Here is a 16,502-nt window from a genome sequence, read left to right as displayed (position 1 = left end):
CTCCGTCAGTTCATGTTTGTGTCGGGTCTGAGCTACAGCCTGCAGAAAAGCTCAGCAGCCTGAATCAGTCAGTGAGCAGCAGCTTTTAGTGAATCAAATCAAAACAGTGCAGAGAAACACAGAAAACAAAAAACTTTGACTCTTTTCTATTTATTCTACAATGAATCGCCTTAAACTTTTATCTCCCAACCCCTCAGTTGTTGTTGATTCATTTCATGTTGCAGATGAAGGTAAAAAAAAAGTCAATAAAGAGTAAAATCATTAGCACGGAGACATTGTACCGTGCTAATGCATAAATTAAAATAAAATTAATATAAAGAAAATCTTTTGTCAAACAATAGCTAAATTTTATTTTGTCATCATCACATACCGCTGATCTCTTCAGGTGGCTGCTTTATAGTTCTAACTGCAGCACTGAAGCAGTAAACAGACGACCACCACTGAACAGGTTTACTGGCTCTCATTCCCTGGTTGTCGGCTCCATCTAGTGGTCATTTGTCTTTATTACAGCAAGAGACAGAGCCAATCACACTGCTGATTCTGACAGCGTTTTAGTAAAATGGTTTTGTTGGGAAAGAAAGAAATGTATAAAATGCTGCTTAACCATACCTGACGTCAGATACGATTGCAGATGGTATCTAACAGTATAATATAATCAGCAATTACAACAATAATAAAAAAAGTCCATACGAGTTTTTCTTTTTTACCTTATTTTTCTCCCTGATTTGTTCTACAGTCACATGTCCATAAATGCTAATGGTCATGGAAACTACTTAGATGACAGGATTAAAGTATCTGGCAAGTTCCATCTAAATGAATAATACAGACATGCACTCATCAGTACTTCCAAAGCTAGTCAATAACATGCTGTATCTGATTTATTTCATTCAGAGATGTAGATCTGTTTTTTAAGAAGAGTGATAGAAATCTTGAATTTGGACACTTGGCAAATAAACTGCTATCTGTGTGTTTAAGTTATTATTAAGACTTAAAAATTGCCTGCAGATGGTTGTGTCTAATTTCTTTTGAACCCCTAAACTTTGAGTACTGTTTATAAAAGTTTTAAACAGTTTATTTTGTGACGTAGTATTTCAATTAATACTGATGTGCAAAACTCACAAAAAACCTGTTAATTGGTAAGCTTCAGTGGAAATAGTTAGAACCAGGCTATGGTTGACCTTCCTTCCAGCTACGTTACACTAACTACATCGTGACTCCTGCTTCTTATACAGGCCCAAATTTGCACACGAGAGTAATGTTAATCTTCCTATTTAACTCTTTGAAGTGTAATTCTGAAAAATCTCCAAATCTTACAACACAGCCTGGCCACCCTAGCCTCACTCCAGGTTTGTATTAAGCGGTTCAGCTCGGCTGCTAGCCTGCAAATAATTGCACTTAAGGCTTTATATGCATATGTTATCAGAGATTTTTTCGGTATTTTGAGAATGAGCTCCTGCATTGTATCCCAATACTGAGCATTAGGCTGGAGTTGGTTGAACTTTGACTTAATTGCAGACATGGCGCTGGTGGGTGTCAGGCTCAGCGACAGAGCGGGAGATGGAAGTGGACAGATCGCCAGACTGCTGTTTGAAATTGTATTCATGCCTCTGGTGTTCTGTCTCCTTCTTCATCGTGTCCTCGCTGCTCTTTTCTCACTTTGTTTCTTTCTTTTATTCTCTCCTTCCTTTGCTCTCGCTCTCTGCCCCCCTCCCCTTATCATATTTATAATGCGTTTGCCTGCAGGGCATTTTTCTATAACCTGACCTTGCAACAGAGCGACTGTAGGACACGATTATAGTGATGCAACCACTGTGTGTGTGTGCGTGTGTGTGTGTGTGTGTTGGTATGCCAGCCTCTTAGCCATTCTTAGCATCATGCTGCAGGCGCTGTGTAACAGCTGCATGGAGAATGTCCTGGACTGCTCTGAGAGGCAGAGGCTGCTGCACAGTACAACATACACACCCAAGAATTCTTCATGTGCGCACATGTTTGATTGTTAGAGACAGATGCATCAGTGCTTTTAGTGATTCGGTCATCTTTAGGAAACTTTATAATGTCTGGCTTTGCAGACGAAAACTTTCATACAGGTCTTTACAATTTCTTTACATCGTCTTAGAAAAGCATGTTGAAATCTGTTAGTCTCACTTCTTTTCCCGGTCAAACACAGTACTTACATTTGGCACTAACTGTTTCAAATTACACAAATCACATGAATATTTAATGAACATTGCAACATTTCTATTGTGCAAATTACAGCCAAGTGATTTTAAAAACTGTACCTGCAATATGTGAGGCCTGAATCTGTCAGCAGGGTGTTATGTGTTTTTCTGAGTTGTGCAGACTGCTTCTGTGATCTGGTGACAGGTAGAAGGTGATAGAGTGACAAATTTTGCAGTTATCAGGACCTATGTTTGTTTTTACCGCCTGCTGCTTGTCTCACATTTCCTCTCACTTCTTCGGTGGTTTTGTGTTGTTGTTTCCGTCTCCTGCTGGCGCTAGTAGCAAGGCTCACTTTGTGTGGGGTCTTACATTTGCTGGGGACGTGCTTGTTGTCTCCTTTATTTTTCTTCTCATTGCTTACCTTCTATTAACTCCACAATGCAGACGTGTTTGAGTTATCTTCACTACAGTGTGCAGATAAGGACAGGGCACAATGTGGGAGGAGTCCGATATATTTCTTTGGGACATAATCTTCCTTCAGATACAATGAGGTAATGTTATCTGGTTTGTTTTCATGCACGGAAAGCACCCATGGCCGCTGATTCATTGTGTACACTGTGTTCTTAATTCATGTTGTTTCACCTACTGTATGGGAGAAAATGTACCTCAAAGCTTGATGAACTATTACCTCTCCCTATTTACTGTTTTTTTAATGTTGAGTTTGCTGATCATGTCCACATCCTAAATTGATCCTGAATCATAACAGCTCCCACTCTTCTGAGAAGACTTTCCACATGACTTCACCATTCCCAAATAATTATCTTCATATTTTTTGCTATGTTGGCTTTGTTGGCTGACCACTCCTGGCGCGGGTAACGTGCTAATGACTAAGCTTTACTCTACACAGTCTGTGTGACCTGGGATTGGTGGAGAACAGACTCATTAGAAAATAAAAACATGTTGGGAGTTATTTCCGCATTAAACTTTCACTCCTTCTTCAGGAGAAAATACATTTTCTTTGAAAGAACAGCACCCACTTGTTAAAACTGTGCGCACTGTTGTCCAGCTCTGGAACATGATCAGGTTTTGCTACAGCAAATGTGATCTGTGTGTCCCACAGAGTTTCATTTGAACACAGCCCAGAGGCAGCAGAGTCCAGCCTGCTGTCTCCCAGCTGTCGTGGTATTTCTGTCTGCTGATGTCACCGTCACAGGAAGGAATTTTGGAATCTCTTTTCAACATGCGTGGCTATTAAGGCAAAGGAGAAGAGGAACGAAGAAAGGAGGCAGTAGAGGAACTGAGCCGCTCATCTTTTCTAACAGCTCAAACTTAAATGTCATTAGTTCTAACCAAGACCTTTATATTTCCAGAATATCAGTTTAATGAGGGTACATTTAAGATCCCAGTCTTCAGAAATTTATCCTCATGCAAAAAACATAAACTTGAAACTTTCATATCCGAGCTTTTACCACAAGAAAATTACAGCGTGTTGGGTCAAATGACCTCAGCATCTTGGAGTACATTTACTTTTCTGAGACAAGGACCTCTTGACTTCTACCCCAGGAATCATATTTCACGTGGCTGAACTGTGACCCCTGCCTGTCAGTGGCCAGCTTTCATCACATAACATTGCACTTTCAGGTTGGAGTGTGCAGGTAGAAATAATCAGTGGGCCACATAGGTGGTTGGAAGCCTTGAGGTTGGAGCAATAAATTCCAAATGCTGGTTTTCATCCTAAATGATGAAAACATTTCCTCAAGAGGAGGTGGGCTTATACAGGATATTGAGTTATGTATTGCAGGCAGCGAGCTATCCAGGAAGAACAGAGCAAAAATACAGTTTATTTAATGTACCAATGTTTGCTTTTCACATTAAGATCTTAATTGCCTTCATGTTAAATTACCATTGCTGTATCTGGAGGAACCAGTGTGAATGGTAAGAGTTTTTACTAGCTACCTGACACAACACTGCTGTCAAGGCTTAAGTGTAAAGTGACTGAGATTTACTGAAGCATGAGAGTGAATATTAAATTACCAATGAAAGGAGTTCATGTCTGAAACAAATGTTATGCTAAGATGGAAACCACTCAGTTGTTATTTACAGTCACAGGCCTGCGTGCTTAGAAAGTGCTAAGCTAAAAATGAAGGTTTAGTGTGGAGGGAGAGGAGACAGACGAGGATTTAGAGAGTATATAACCAAGAGGTGTGTGTTGGTATCCATGATCATATATGTGTTTGTATCTGTGTGTGTGTGTGTGAATGGGGTTAGGCCTAAAATAACCTCTGCAACTGTTGTCACCCCTCCTCTCCTCTCACCAACACTCCCACTCAAGAAGCAGGTCAGCACACAAACACACTCACACTACTGGAGTGTCATACGCTCACCATTTCACATATTGGTGCTGCAGTGTGTTTTAGTGCTCTGTGCAGTTATACTGTTTGATTACTCTTGGTGTTTTGGGTGTTCTGGGGGAATACCAAGGAATCAGAAAAAACGACCTGAAAAAAGCCTGTAAGGTAAGGCACGGTGTTAACTGCTTTAAATGTGAAGTCATTCTTGCCCGAATGATAGCCGTAAACCGAACGCAGTCTTGGCCTGTAATCCTAGTTTTATCTGATGAATTTTGTATTAAGTAAAACTCAAGTATGTCCTTATTGGAAAGCTTCCTGCAGTTGTAATTAACTTTAAATTCTGACATTACAAATAAGCAGCATTTGGAAAATATTTATTTCTGCAGTTTGACAGACACAGGCATGTGCTTATTGACAGATTAGTAAATTGCCAGAATTCCACTCGACAAAAACTGAAGCATTAAGTTCTTGGACTGTTTGTACAACAGAGCCGATCGTGCTGTTTGTCAGGTAATTACACTAAACTGGTCCATAAAGGCACCAACAGCTCAAATGTGATGGAGCGGTCCAGTTCAATGACTTGAGTTGATGGTGATGTCAGACATGGCAGATGCCTGGCAGCGGTCGGTCATTATACCTGTAACTTTAAGCCTGACAAGTATCCATATCAGTGAGTTAGAAATAAATGCGCCCACCATGCAGTGATTATGAAAGGACTGTTAAAAGAGGCTCGAACTGTTATACCAGGCTGTAAACCTACTTTTTAATGCTCTTATGGGAACTGACTCGTATTTGAAGCCAGCCTTAAGTGGCCAGCAGAGGAACCTTTAGTGCTGGCTTTCAGCCCTGTAGCTTGGCTCTTGTCTCTCCAATCTGGCCCCTGTACATCTTCAGGACAGTGAAGAAGGAAATAAACTTTATTTAGATTTTATTTTCATAAGTAAACAACAATAAATAATAAATAGAAATAAATAAGTAATAGATAGATATAGATAGCTAAACAAATAAGTAACAGAAAGTTCCTTGTTCCTTGATTTGTACAGTCACAGTAAGAGAAGAAGGAATAAAGATATTCTGTCAATTTACAAAAATTTCCATGATAAAATGAAAGGACAGTAATTTAAAATGATAAAATTTAAAACAGATTTAATTCTTATGATTTAATCCCAAAGCAGCATTTTTTTTAAATCGTGTAGAAAAACTGATATATATTGTTGAAATTGCATTTCTTTTTCTTATATTAAAATATCCCAGTTAGTGCCAAATGTAAGTACTGTGTTTGACCGGGATTCAATGTGTGGTTAAATTTCCTTATACTGACAGAAAGAAGAAATTCCCTGGACGTGGCCCGCGATGTAAAACGAGTTTGACATCCCTGGATTTTAAGGTTTTAAGGCAACACTACTTTTTGCCACATCTCAGTATAATTGTTATATCTTTATCAGTGGTTTTGATAATAAAGTCAGTCAGTTTTTTTTTGCCCAAGTTCAAATCTGTGCTCATTGGACAAAAGAATCACAGTAATGTCACGTGTACATCTGCTATTGACTGATGTGCCATTTGGCTCATGTATAAACTTATTACTCAGATACTTAGTTCTGTTACATTTTGCTACTTTTTCTTTGCCTCCTTCACAAGACACTCGTGTGAAATGAAGCATTTTTTGCAGAGGACTTTGATTGATGCTCTTTGCCTCCAGCAGAGTTCAAGTTTTTTAAATGTCCAGCAGCAGAGACACCGCTGCAGAGTTCCAGCCTCAGACGAAAAAAAGGCAGAGTTTGGAGTCTTTTTGCAGAAGCTACCACTTTGAAAAAATTACTGTAACAAGTCTTTGTATCGCAGCAGCGGGTCCAGGCCTTCTTTGAAGCGGCTTAATTTGAATACTCCAGGGGGAGAAGGAGCACACGGTATTTGATCTCCAAGGTAAAACATGCTGCGCTGATGGGCTGAAGTGAAGGAGTTGAAGGTTATTAGATCGAATGGGTGCGGATGAGGCCGAGCTGTCGCATGCAGTTTGAACGCGGCCAAACTGAAGCCCTTGATGTCTGCGGTGATGAGGATGAGCAAGGATTAGAGCTGAAGCCCAAGTCGACTTGCTTCAGATTGATTTTAGGCAATTAGAAACCCTGCTGGATGTATGGACTCTGTGATTGACAGGTCATGTCTTGACTCTACGTGACTCGAGTGCATGAAAAACTGTGCAGTGTGTGCGTGTTGCTGTGATCGAATGATTGTCTATTATAGTGATGCAGGAGTTCTTTATAAATAAAGATGTTGAAGTAAATGTATATTTTAAACACACGCAGAAATCCAAAGTTAGCAGGCATACATTAATGTATTACTGTGAATCACACACACTCAAATGAAAGTTTATGTAGGCACTGGCAATGTGTAAACAAGCTGTTCAATGTTAATCACCTGTCAATCCAATGAACAGTGAATCTTTCATCCAGTTCTCTGTGTTGTTTTTACAGAGTTGTGAATCCTTCTGTTTCCTCTGTGTGGAACAATATGTCACATAACCTAGATCTAGCCTAGAGCTGGGAAATGTGGCTAACACATATAATTGGAATCAATTTTCTATTTCTGCAAATGGAAAAAGGACATTAAAATTTGATTGAAACGCCATTTTTTGTTTAAGACTTGCCGTGCAAAGCTGTCATATGCATAGTTAAAAAAATACGTCGTCCCGCACAGCTATAAACTGCCAGAAAAACAGAGCGTGGACATATGATTTCATAATTAGTTTCAGCGCAGAGCAGAAGAGCCTGCACACTAATTCAGCTGCTCCTGCTGTTTGTGCTCCTTTAGCTGTCATGACTTTCACCTCTGGGATTACATCTCATCGGCAGATACAAGCAGACTGAGCTTTTTTCTTCTTCTTATACATATGGGGACAGAATGAGTAAATTTCATTTTTTTAAAAAGTGTTTCCCAAGTGCTGTTAAACAGAGCAAGGTCGGAATTATTAGCTAACTGATGTTAGCAGTTGGTTTTGTATCAGTTTTGCTGGAGAATAGCTTGTAGTAATTGTTGTAGTTTTTCCAAGATAACCCCCAAATATTTAGACTCCTTCCTTATTTTTTAGATGACCATTTGGGAAAGTGAGTCAAAACTTTTACCACCAGGAGGCAGAGAAAGTTTTAGTATAGGACCCCCCTGGCAATAAGAAACAAGAAAACGCTGCAACACTGTATCTATATCAGCAAAAATAAACTTAATGTGCGTCGTGGCAAACATTACGTTTACAGCATCTTAACAATCTATAATAAAAGCTACTTAGTTAAGTGTCACAAGTCAGTCTGTTACTCTCGAAGAGCCATCTCCAGCACAACAAAGCTAATCAGAAGTTTGTTCTTGTTTACTCTTTGTGAGTGAGTGTGTATCAGAGGGCCACTTTCCCAATGCTTCGTGTTAGCTTTACCCATGCAACTATTTTTAAACACATGAATTCACAATAAGTAGCTTTAACCAGTTTTCCTTTTATTTTTACATTTAGGTTTTCATCCCACTTAATCTAAAAATATTATAAAATTTCAGCACATTTCAGAGATCCATCTGTAAACCTAGCCTTAGGCTGAGGGGACACTAGGCAGTTTTCTTAGCTGAGAGTTGTTTGGCCAAAATATCTGATTACATGAGAATATCTTGCTTAGAAATGCAGATGCATTAAAAAAAGAGAATAAAAAGCCAGACCATGCTGAGACAATGACCAATGGTTTGGAAAAGGCATTTCAGAAAATACAGTTCCTCCTTTAGTCTTCACACAGCTTGTTTGAAAGCTTGAAAACAGAAGGTGCTTGGTCAACTCAGACCATAAAACACTACCTCTATTCAAAATCTTGCATTTTCATATGCAGATTTCTGTTTACAGAGATCATTAAAGGATAGACATTATCATTTATTTATACATTTTTAATGGCAAGAGGTCACAGGACAGAAAAATATAGACTGATGTAGACACGCTGTCATTGTGAATATATCTGCACTCCCTTGGCGGGGTCTCATTAGCTGCTAGTACTCTGCCTGGATTCAGGATCTTCTAACAAATGACTTCAGATCCTAGTGGCAGACTCTGTGTTAATTTGGTATGATGGGCCCTCTGCTGAGCGCTGTGATGTGTGTGTATGTGTATTAGCATTTGAAAGCTATGGGTGAATTATTGAAGCCAGTGACATTTTCACCAGTGTTTTAAAGTGACATGACAGCGCTTTGATGACGAAACTTGCTGTGTGTGTGTTAACTAAGGGTTCAAGAACATTGTGTGTGCAGTGAGGGATTGTGGATGTTTTGAGGTTTTACTTGGAGAATTAGTGTATACTGTATTGCCAAGGTTATATGGTGAGTTTTCTGAACATCACCTAGGAGTTTTAAATATATACCATAAGTGCATCTACTATGAGGTTGAGGTGCATCACTGGCAGTTGCCAGTAATTTTATGTCTGCATTAGAAATCAAGCATTATCATTTCAGTCCGGTTGTTTTCCAAAAAAAATGAAAATTGCGAAGGTAATACCACTATACAAAAGTAATGACAAACACAGTTTTACCAATTATAGGCCTATTTCTCTACTGCCTCAATTCTCAAAAATTCTAGAAAAACTTTTTAATTCAAGATTAGAAAAATTCCTTGAAAAACATCAAATAATAAATGTTGGTCAGTATGGTTTCAGAACGCAAAGAACCACTTCAATGGCGATAATTGAGGCAGTAGAAGAAATTACTGATACACTGGATAAAAATAAATATGCAGTTGGTATTTTTGTTGATCTCAAAAAGGCCTTCGACACAATCAATCACTCAATTTTACTGGATAAATTGGAAAGATATGGTATTCGAGGGAAAGCTGGTAACTGGTTAAAAAGTTACCTAACGGGTCAGGAACAATATGTTAGCATAGGGCATTACCATTCAGAGAAACTTGGTATTACATGTGGTGTTCCCCAAGGGTCAGTGTTGGGACCAAAACTTTTCAATGTATACATAAATGATATTTTTGATGTTTCTCAAGTACTTAAACTCATACTGTTCGCAGATGACACCAACATATTTTTCAGTAGCGATGATTATACTGATCTTGTAATGACCGTAAACAGGGAGCTAAAATTAATAAAAAAAATGGATGGATATAAATAAATTATCATTAAATATAAATAAAACTAAAGCAATGTTTTTTTGTAATTTAAAATATAATGTAGAATTACCAATTATCATTGAAGGTGTACCAATTGATAATGTGAGTGAAAACAAATTTTTGGGAGTCGTAATTGATAACAAAATTTCATGGAAACCCCACGTCAGACACATAAAAACCAAAATTTCCAGAAGCCTCGCAGTTTTGAACAAAGTGAAACAATTCCTTGATAAAGATGCACTTCGTACTCTGTACTGTACCCTGGTTCTTCCATATCTTACATATTGTGTGGAAGTGTGGGGAAACACATATAAAAATACAACTAATCCATTAGTCACAGTACAGAAACGAGCACTGCGTATTATTCACAAGGCTGGTTATCTAGATCATACTCACAAACTCTTTCTTCGGGCAAAGTTACTTAAATTCCAGGATCTGGTTAATTACAATACATCCATAATTTTGTATAAAGCTTTTACTAAACTTTTACCGGCAAATTTACAAACTAGATTTGAAATTCGAGAAAAGGTTTATAATGTGAGAGGCTTTGGAGAATTCAAATTACCCAGAACTCGAACAACCCGTAAAGGTTTTTGTGTGTCTGTATGTGGTGTGAAAATCTGGAACAGTCTGAGTTTACAATTGAAACAATGCAAAAATATTCATAGATTTAAATTTCTCTACAAACAGTTGGTCTGGTCACAGTATACTCAATGATGCTTTTAGTGTGCTCTGTAATGTCTGTCCTCTTACCATTGCTGGTATGGATTCCAAAAGAAAAAAAAAATAAAAAAGTGTGCGTATGTATGTACATATATGTACATGTGTGTGTAGATATATATGTATGTATATGTATGTGTGTTTGTTACTTGTAGTTATTACTGCCTGTTACCTGTGGTAATGCAATTTATAATTTATATATTCTGTATTCAGTTATGAAGGCTCTAATTGTTGTTTGCGAGCTGCCGCTTAGATGCTTGTATGTGTCCGGGGCTGTTGATGGGTCTGTATGCAATGATGGGCGTAGCTGCGGGAAGTTTATTGTTTTTTTTGTTGATGAGTGAGTATAGGGGTGGGATTTAATAAGTTTTCTTCGTCCCACTCCTTTTTCAGGCAATTTTTGTTTTGTGTATTTTATGTTCAATATAGGTATTTGTTGTGCCTGAAAATGAACAAATAAATGAAAAATGAATGAATGAAGAACCTAAGATCAGAATTGAGCATGCAAATGCACAATCAGCCCCACGGCCTAGTTAGCGAAGTTTAGACTTACTGTACTATAAAACTAGTTGGCCAGTAAGATGTTAGATTTTTGTTTTTTTTGATCAGTTAGCCCAACAGCAACTGCTAACTACAGCCTGACTGGTTTCCAGACTCATGCTGGACTTGAATGATACAAATGGACTGAAAGCTTCCTCGTGTGCCGCTCATGTCAGACTAAATCTGACAGACACATGTGGACCAGAATCTGCTCACATTTGGTCAGCTGGAGCCAGAAAACCGACAAGTTCACTAAAACGTCAGCACTGTTCAACACCTGCATACTAAACTCTGCAGTCATACAGGCCACATGAAAGTCTCTGTCCTCCGCACTCTGTGTTTGAGCATTCATGTTCACACTGACCACAAGCTGGAATCCTGATGCAGCGGCACTTCACCCCACATACAGTAGATACAGATTTATTTTGGAACACTGCTAAGCAGGTCACACTGTTAGCCAAACTTAGCATGAGCCAAGCTGGCAGCGTGTGTGACCTACATTCTCACATGCCGAGCGGTGTCCTAATCCAGGCTGTAGCAGAGCAGGAGGTGTTGTGTTGTTCAGAGAGGTCACCATGGAGCAACACAGTGACTCAGCGGCTTGAGGTGGATGTAAAGTAGCCGCAGTGGGTTCAAAACAAGGTCACCTGCTTTCTAAAAAGGTCATCTAATTTTAGTGCGCACTAGTTTCCTTTCCGCAAAGCAGTAACAACAGAGTTAGATGGCAAGAAAATATAAAACTTTAATAAAAGTACATAAAACTAATGAGATGGAAATAGTAAAATAATTGTATCTTACCTCAGACACACAGCGAGACGCTGTTCCAGGTGTGTCGGTTCTCTGAAATAAATTCTCTGGCTCCTCAGAAGTTGTCCCAAATCTGCCCACAAGAGCTCAAACTGCCCCACTGACATCCTGACATATGTACGAACGCAGCCGTGACACAGCTTCAAGTCATGGCTCGAACCGTGAAATTCTCCCTGCTGCTATTGTCTCATAAGAATTAGACGAACCCAAAATCTCCTTTTATTCCTTCTCTTGTTTAGGAATTCATCACTGCTTGATGTTAACTTCATTTTTTCACGGTTTGTTTTTTGACGATACATTTTCAGAAAAAACGCAACACATTTAGTGTATATGAATGTTACACGACAAGTTTGGAGCTGAAAAATATGGAATTTCGTGCCGCTTTTTCACAACGTGCTCAGTGTTTAATGGTCTTAAACAGTGCTTTAATTAGATCATGTTGTTTTTTGTAATTACAATGATTATCCCAATGTAATTCCGAAACACCACCTCTAACTACAAACACGCACATTTTACAAAAACTGAAGAGTTTATGCTTTTGAGGCAGAATTTAGGAAGCACTGCATTGTTGAGATACACAAGTGGGTAATTTGCATAATAATAATAATAATAATAATAATAATGGATACTTTATTGATCCCCATGGGGAAATTACTTGTTTTTTCTCTGCATTTGACCCATTCACTCAGTGAAGCAGTGGGCAGCCCATGTTGTTTGCGAGCTGCCGCTTAGATGCTTGTATGTGTCACATCACTAAACTTCAGTTATAAAAGTTTGTGACAGCTGATGTTATTTTAGCCCGGAGTCCGTCTGTCTGTCTTTGTGCATCTGAGCGGGTTTACAGCTTCTGAATTTAGTTCACCAATCTCAGTCAACAGCAAGTGTGATATAGAGCCAGTGTTACTCCCCGAAACACGAGTTTTCCATGTTTTTGCACACAAACATGGAACTGGTCCCTCGTGGAACTGACTCATGGTTAAAAGGGGGAATATGACATCCTTACCAGTTCTGCTTTTTCAGCAGTAGTACTCAGCAGATTTTTTTTGTTCTATAGTGCCTCTAGATTTATAGATACTAGAGTAACTGGTGTCAGGTATGGCTTGTATATGTGTTTGTATGCTTATTATTTGATCACTTTTCTGATGTTTCATGATTTTTTTCTCTTGTTTGTGTGACTATAGGACATCTGTGAGGACATCTCAGATCATGTGGAGCAGATTCACGCCTTGCTGGAGACGGAGTTCTCTCTGAAACTACTGTCCTACTCTGTTAACATCATTGTTGACATCAGGTTCGTCTCCACAAGATGAGACATAATTTAAATTTCAGCACACAGTATACAGCATAATTGTAAGAGTTACAATGTAATAACTCTATTATGTAGGTACTGGGTTAAAAAGAGTAGAGTAATGAATATAGCTGTTTTTAACGCCCAGTTGCTCGTTCTGTTCATATATCTAAGACCTACTATTAATTAATAATGGGTGCCCTTTTATTACAACAGCTCACAATCTGCCCACAAATCTAAGCAAAAATCTGAGAAAGATGAAGTGGTGGGAAAGTATTTAATATCTATGTATGTACAGTATACTGTTACTACAAAATGTTACAGTGTAACCCTGAAGAAATGACATTGCATGTTTTGAGTAACGGTCTGAAACATTAATGATGCAAAGCAGAAATGTAAGAATGTTAAAAACAGCTTCTTTCATAGTCATCGGGTTTCATAAGAAATACATAACGATGCACATGAGCTATCGGTAAACGTTGTACCTCTTGTGGTTTAGGACGGTGCAGCTGCTGTGGCACCAGCTGAGAGTCTCGGTTCTGGTCCTGAAAGAACGTCTGCTGCAGAGCCTGCAGGACTCCAACGGAAACTACACCCGGCAGACTGACATCCTGCAGGCCTTCAGCCAGGACCAGCACCAGGTATCAGACACACAGACGAACAAATCTCATGTTTTAGACGCTCTTTTATTTTTAAATCAAGTATTTCTCAGCTCCAAAAGTTGCCTCTATCAGTGAGATCTCAGTGAATTCAATCAAACAGACTGACTGTGTTTGGAATCACACTGAGAAGAAATAAATACATTTGTTAAATTTCACAGTGATAGTGTCTGTCTGATACATTAAAGTGGTTATTTCTTCATCTAGACCCGCCTGGACGCTCTGACAGAGGTAGACGATTGTGGTCAGCTGACTATCCGCTGCAGCCAAGACTACTTCTCTCTGGACTGTGGTATCACTGCCTTTGAGTTAAGTGACTACAGTCCCAGTGATGAACCCGAGGTCCGGGTAGCAGAGTCTAATAGTGAGGACACCCTAAAGGAAATCAACCAAACCCAAGACCCAAACCAGGAACCAAGATCTGAGGAAAGTGGAGATCCCCATCTGTCAAACCACAAAATCCATAACAGTTTACCAGAACTCTCTTCTCCCAGTGACTCAACAAACCATAACCCTTCTTCATCTATTTTGCTCACAATGCAATGTGGCATGCCTAACCACAATGAAAGTGCGAAGCGCCCCCTGCAGGGTGAGTTCCACAGCACCGAAGTATCACCCACACAACCATCACTTCCCAAGAGAGCTGCTATGTTCCTAGATGGAGCATCCAGGGCGGAGGACTCAGTGGGAGGTTCGGAGAAGGTTAGCCCAGTCTCAGGGATCCAGTTCCAGTCTGAGCTGAGCCGAAGCACCCCGTCTCTCATCTCTGCCTCTCCTCCAGACCGCTCCAAGTTCTGGTTGGAACTGGACTCAGTTTATCCGGAAAATGTTTCACAGTCCTGCGAGAGCCTGCAGGTTTGTCCTCCTTTGTCCTTTGTTTTTTCACTTCAGTAACAACATTTATAAATGAAATGAGCATAAATCCAGAACTGCAACAGAGACATTTTTACCTATTGTGAAAACTACATGTACTGAAGATTTGCCAAAGAAAACCATTTGTTCAATTTCTGAAAAATAAAAACAAAACAGTAAAAACTTCAGGCAGGATGCTTAACTTTCGTAAGAAAATATTGCACCAACAAGCAATAAATAGTTAATGTAACTAATCTTTACACAGATACAGCTGGATATAGATTTAAGGAAAACACAACTAATTTAAAACTTTCACAATTCACAAGGATATACTTGAAGTAATACTGGCTAATAGCAGAACATAAAGACCATATATTTTAATATCTCAGGAGACGTGTTTGTTTCTTGGGGAACATTGAGAATGTCACAAATATAGTATACCTGCAGCAAAATACAAAACCCCACCGCCTACACAGCAGTAGGCATCCTTGTTTGCTGCCTCAGCGGTAAACTGTAGAATGTAAGTGAGTTGCAATGAGTTGATGATGGCTGCATCCACAGATGGGTCTTGTAATAAAACAATGGACTCCAGCTGGCGTCACGACTATCGCCGTGACACAGAGGTAGCCTCATAACCTGAAGAGACAGAAGGATCTCTTGTTAAACCCACACATTCTTCTGTTTTGTCTTGCATTTCTTCCTATTGAGACAGAGATGGCTTTTTATTGATGTTAATTCTCTTCCACTATATGTACCCAGTGAACATAAAGAGCTTCAGAAACGTCATCATTAACTCAAATTTCCATTACAGGTGATGAATGGGTGCAACATACGTAGAAAAAATGCAAGCTCCAGATACGGAGGACGCTCAGGTGGGAGTGCACAGAGGCTTCTGCCTGACCAGAGGAGCTCATCTGGGGCCAGACCAACCGCTGACGCCCCCCTGCCTTTGCAGGACCTGAAGTCTCAGAATGAAACATCAAATCAAATGGAGAGGATGCAGAAGGAGACACATACACATAGTGAGGGGGACTCTGATTCCTCCTTGCCTTCTCCCATGAGGGAGCAAGCTCTCTCTTCAGACTTGGAAGCATCAGGAGAGGAGTCGGACCCCCGACCGCCTCGTAGCAAGGCGGCGGTCTGGATTGTAAAGCGCCAGGGTCAGAGGGTGAGAGATTATTTCCTTTGTTTAGGAGAAAAGTTTGTGTTTTGTTCAGACAGAGAAGGACAGAGGCATATTACAGAGCGTTTGTGTGTGTGGTAGCATTTTTCTCAGATTAATTGGAATTATTTGCCATCTGAAGTCAGTCTAAATCGACATCTATTCGTTTTCATTTCTTTCATTTTGATTAATTTATCATGTTTTAAAGTAGTGGAAACTTTTGTAGTTGATGTCTTCTCAAATCACAAGCATGCAGTACTATACTAATCACAATTTACCTGCAAGTATCCAGTTTAAATAAGAGCTGAGATCAGGAACTATGTGGTCAAAAACAGAAGACGAGGTTAGCAAGTACAGAAGTTTGACAACTGCACGTACTCAATGTTCCACTGTATGTTTATTTCCTACTTTCTTGTCTGATAGGGTCCCCAAGTCTCATCCAAAGGCAGCCCAGACAGGGAGCACTGGTATGGGTCAGAAGAGTTCCTGGCTCTCCCTGCTCAGCTCCGCAAAACAGAAATGCTTGCTATGAAACTAGAAAGTCTGACTCAGACCGTCCCCTTGGTTAGTTAACAACTAGGATCCTGAATACTGTGTCTGACTGTCCATCATTGTAATCTAAACTGCAACCACTATTGCTCTTTTTACATCTAACTGCAGAGGCCAGGTGGCTCTACCCAGGATGTGGATGATTGGGATTTGACTGAGCTCAACCCGGACTGGGATGTAGGAGAGAGCGGGGACAATGTGAGCAGTGTAGTGGATAGTGGGGAAGACATTCCTTCTCCTCTGCCATCGCTGGTATGAAAATAGTTTCTTTGTGTGTTTT

General features: G+C 39.6%; 1 protein-coding gene across 1 annotated transcript in view; it reads left to right on the top strand.

The window, feature by feature from the left end:
• The window catches only part of akap6 (A kinase (PRKA) anchor protein 6), a 230,224-nt gene that overhangs the window by 40,461 nt on the left and 173,261 nt on the right, over window positions 1-16,502 (top strand). The window contains exons 4-9 of the mRNA XM_085258340.1: window positions 12,894-13,003; window positions 13,500-13,641; window positions 13,867-14,514; window positions 15,323-15,679; window positions 16,097-16,237; window positions 16,334-16,474. Coding sequence (XP_085114466.1) covers window positions 12,894-13,003; window positions 13,500-13,641; window positions 13,867-14,514; window positions 15,323-15,679; window positions 16,097-16,237; window positions 16,334-16,474 — 1,539 coding nt within the window. The remainder of the gene's footprint in view (window positions 1-12,893; window positions 13,004-13,499; window positions 13,642-13,866; window positions 14,515-15,322; window positions 15,680-16,096; window positions 16,238-16,333; window positions 16,475-16,502) is intronic.

Source organism: Mchenga conophoros, linkage group LG19 (genome assembly GCF_057382185.1).
Source record: "Mchenga conophoros isolate Kocher_MC1m ecotype Shallow Benthic linkage group LG19, M_conophoros_male_GT1.1, whole genome shotgun sequence".
NCBI lineage: Eukaryota > Metazoa > Chordata > Actinopteri > Cichliformes > Cichlidae > Mchenga > Mchenga conophoros.
Note: the sequence above shows the minus strand (reverse complement) of the source record. Positions and strands in the feature narration are given on the sequence as shown.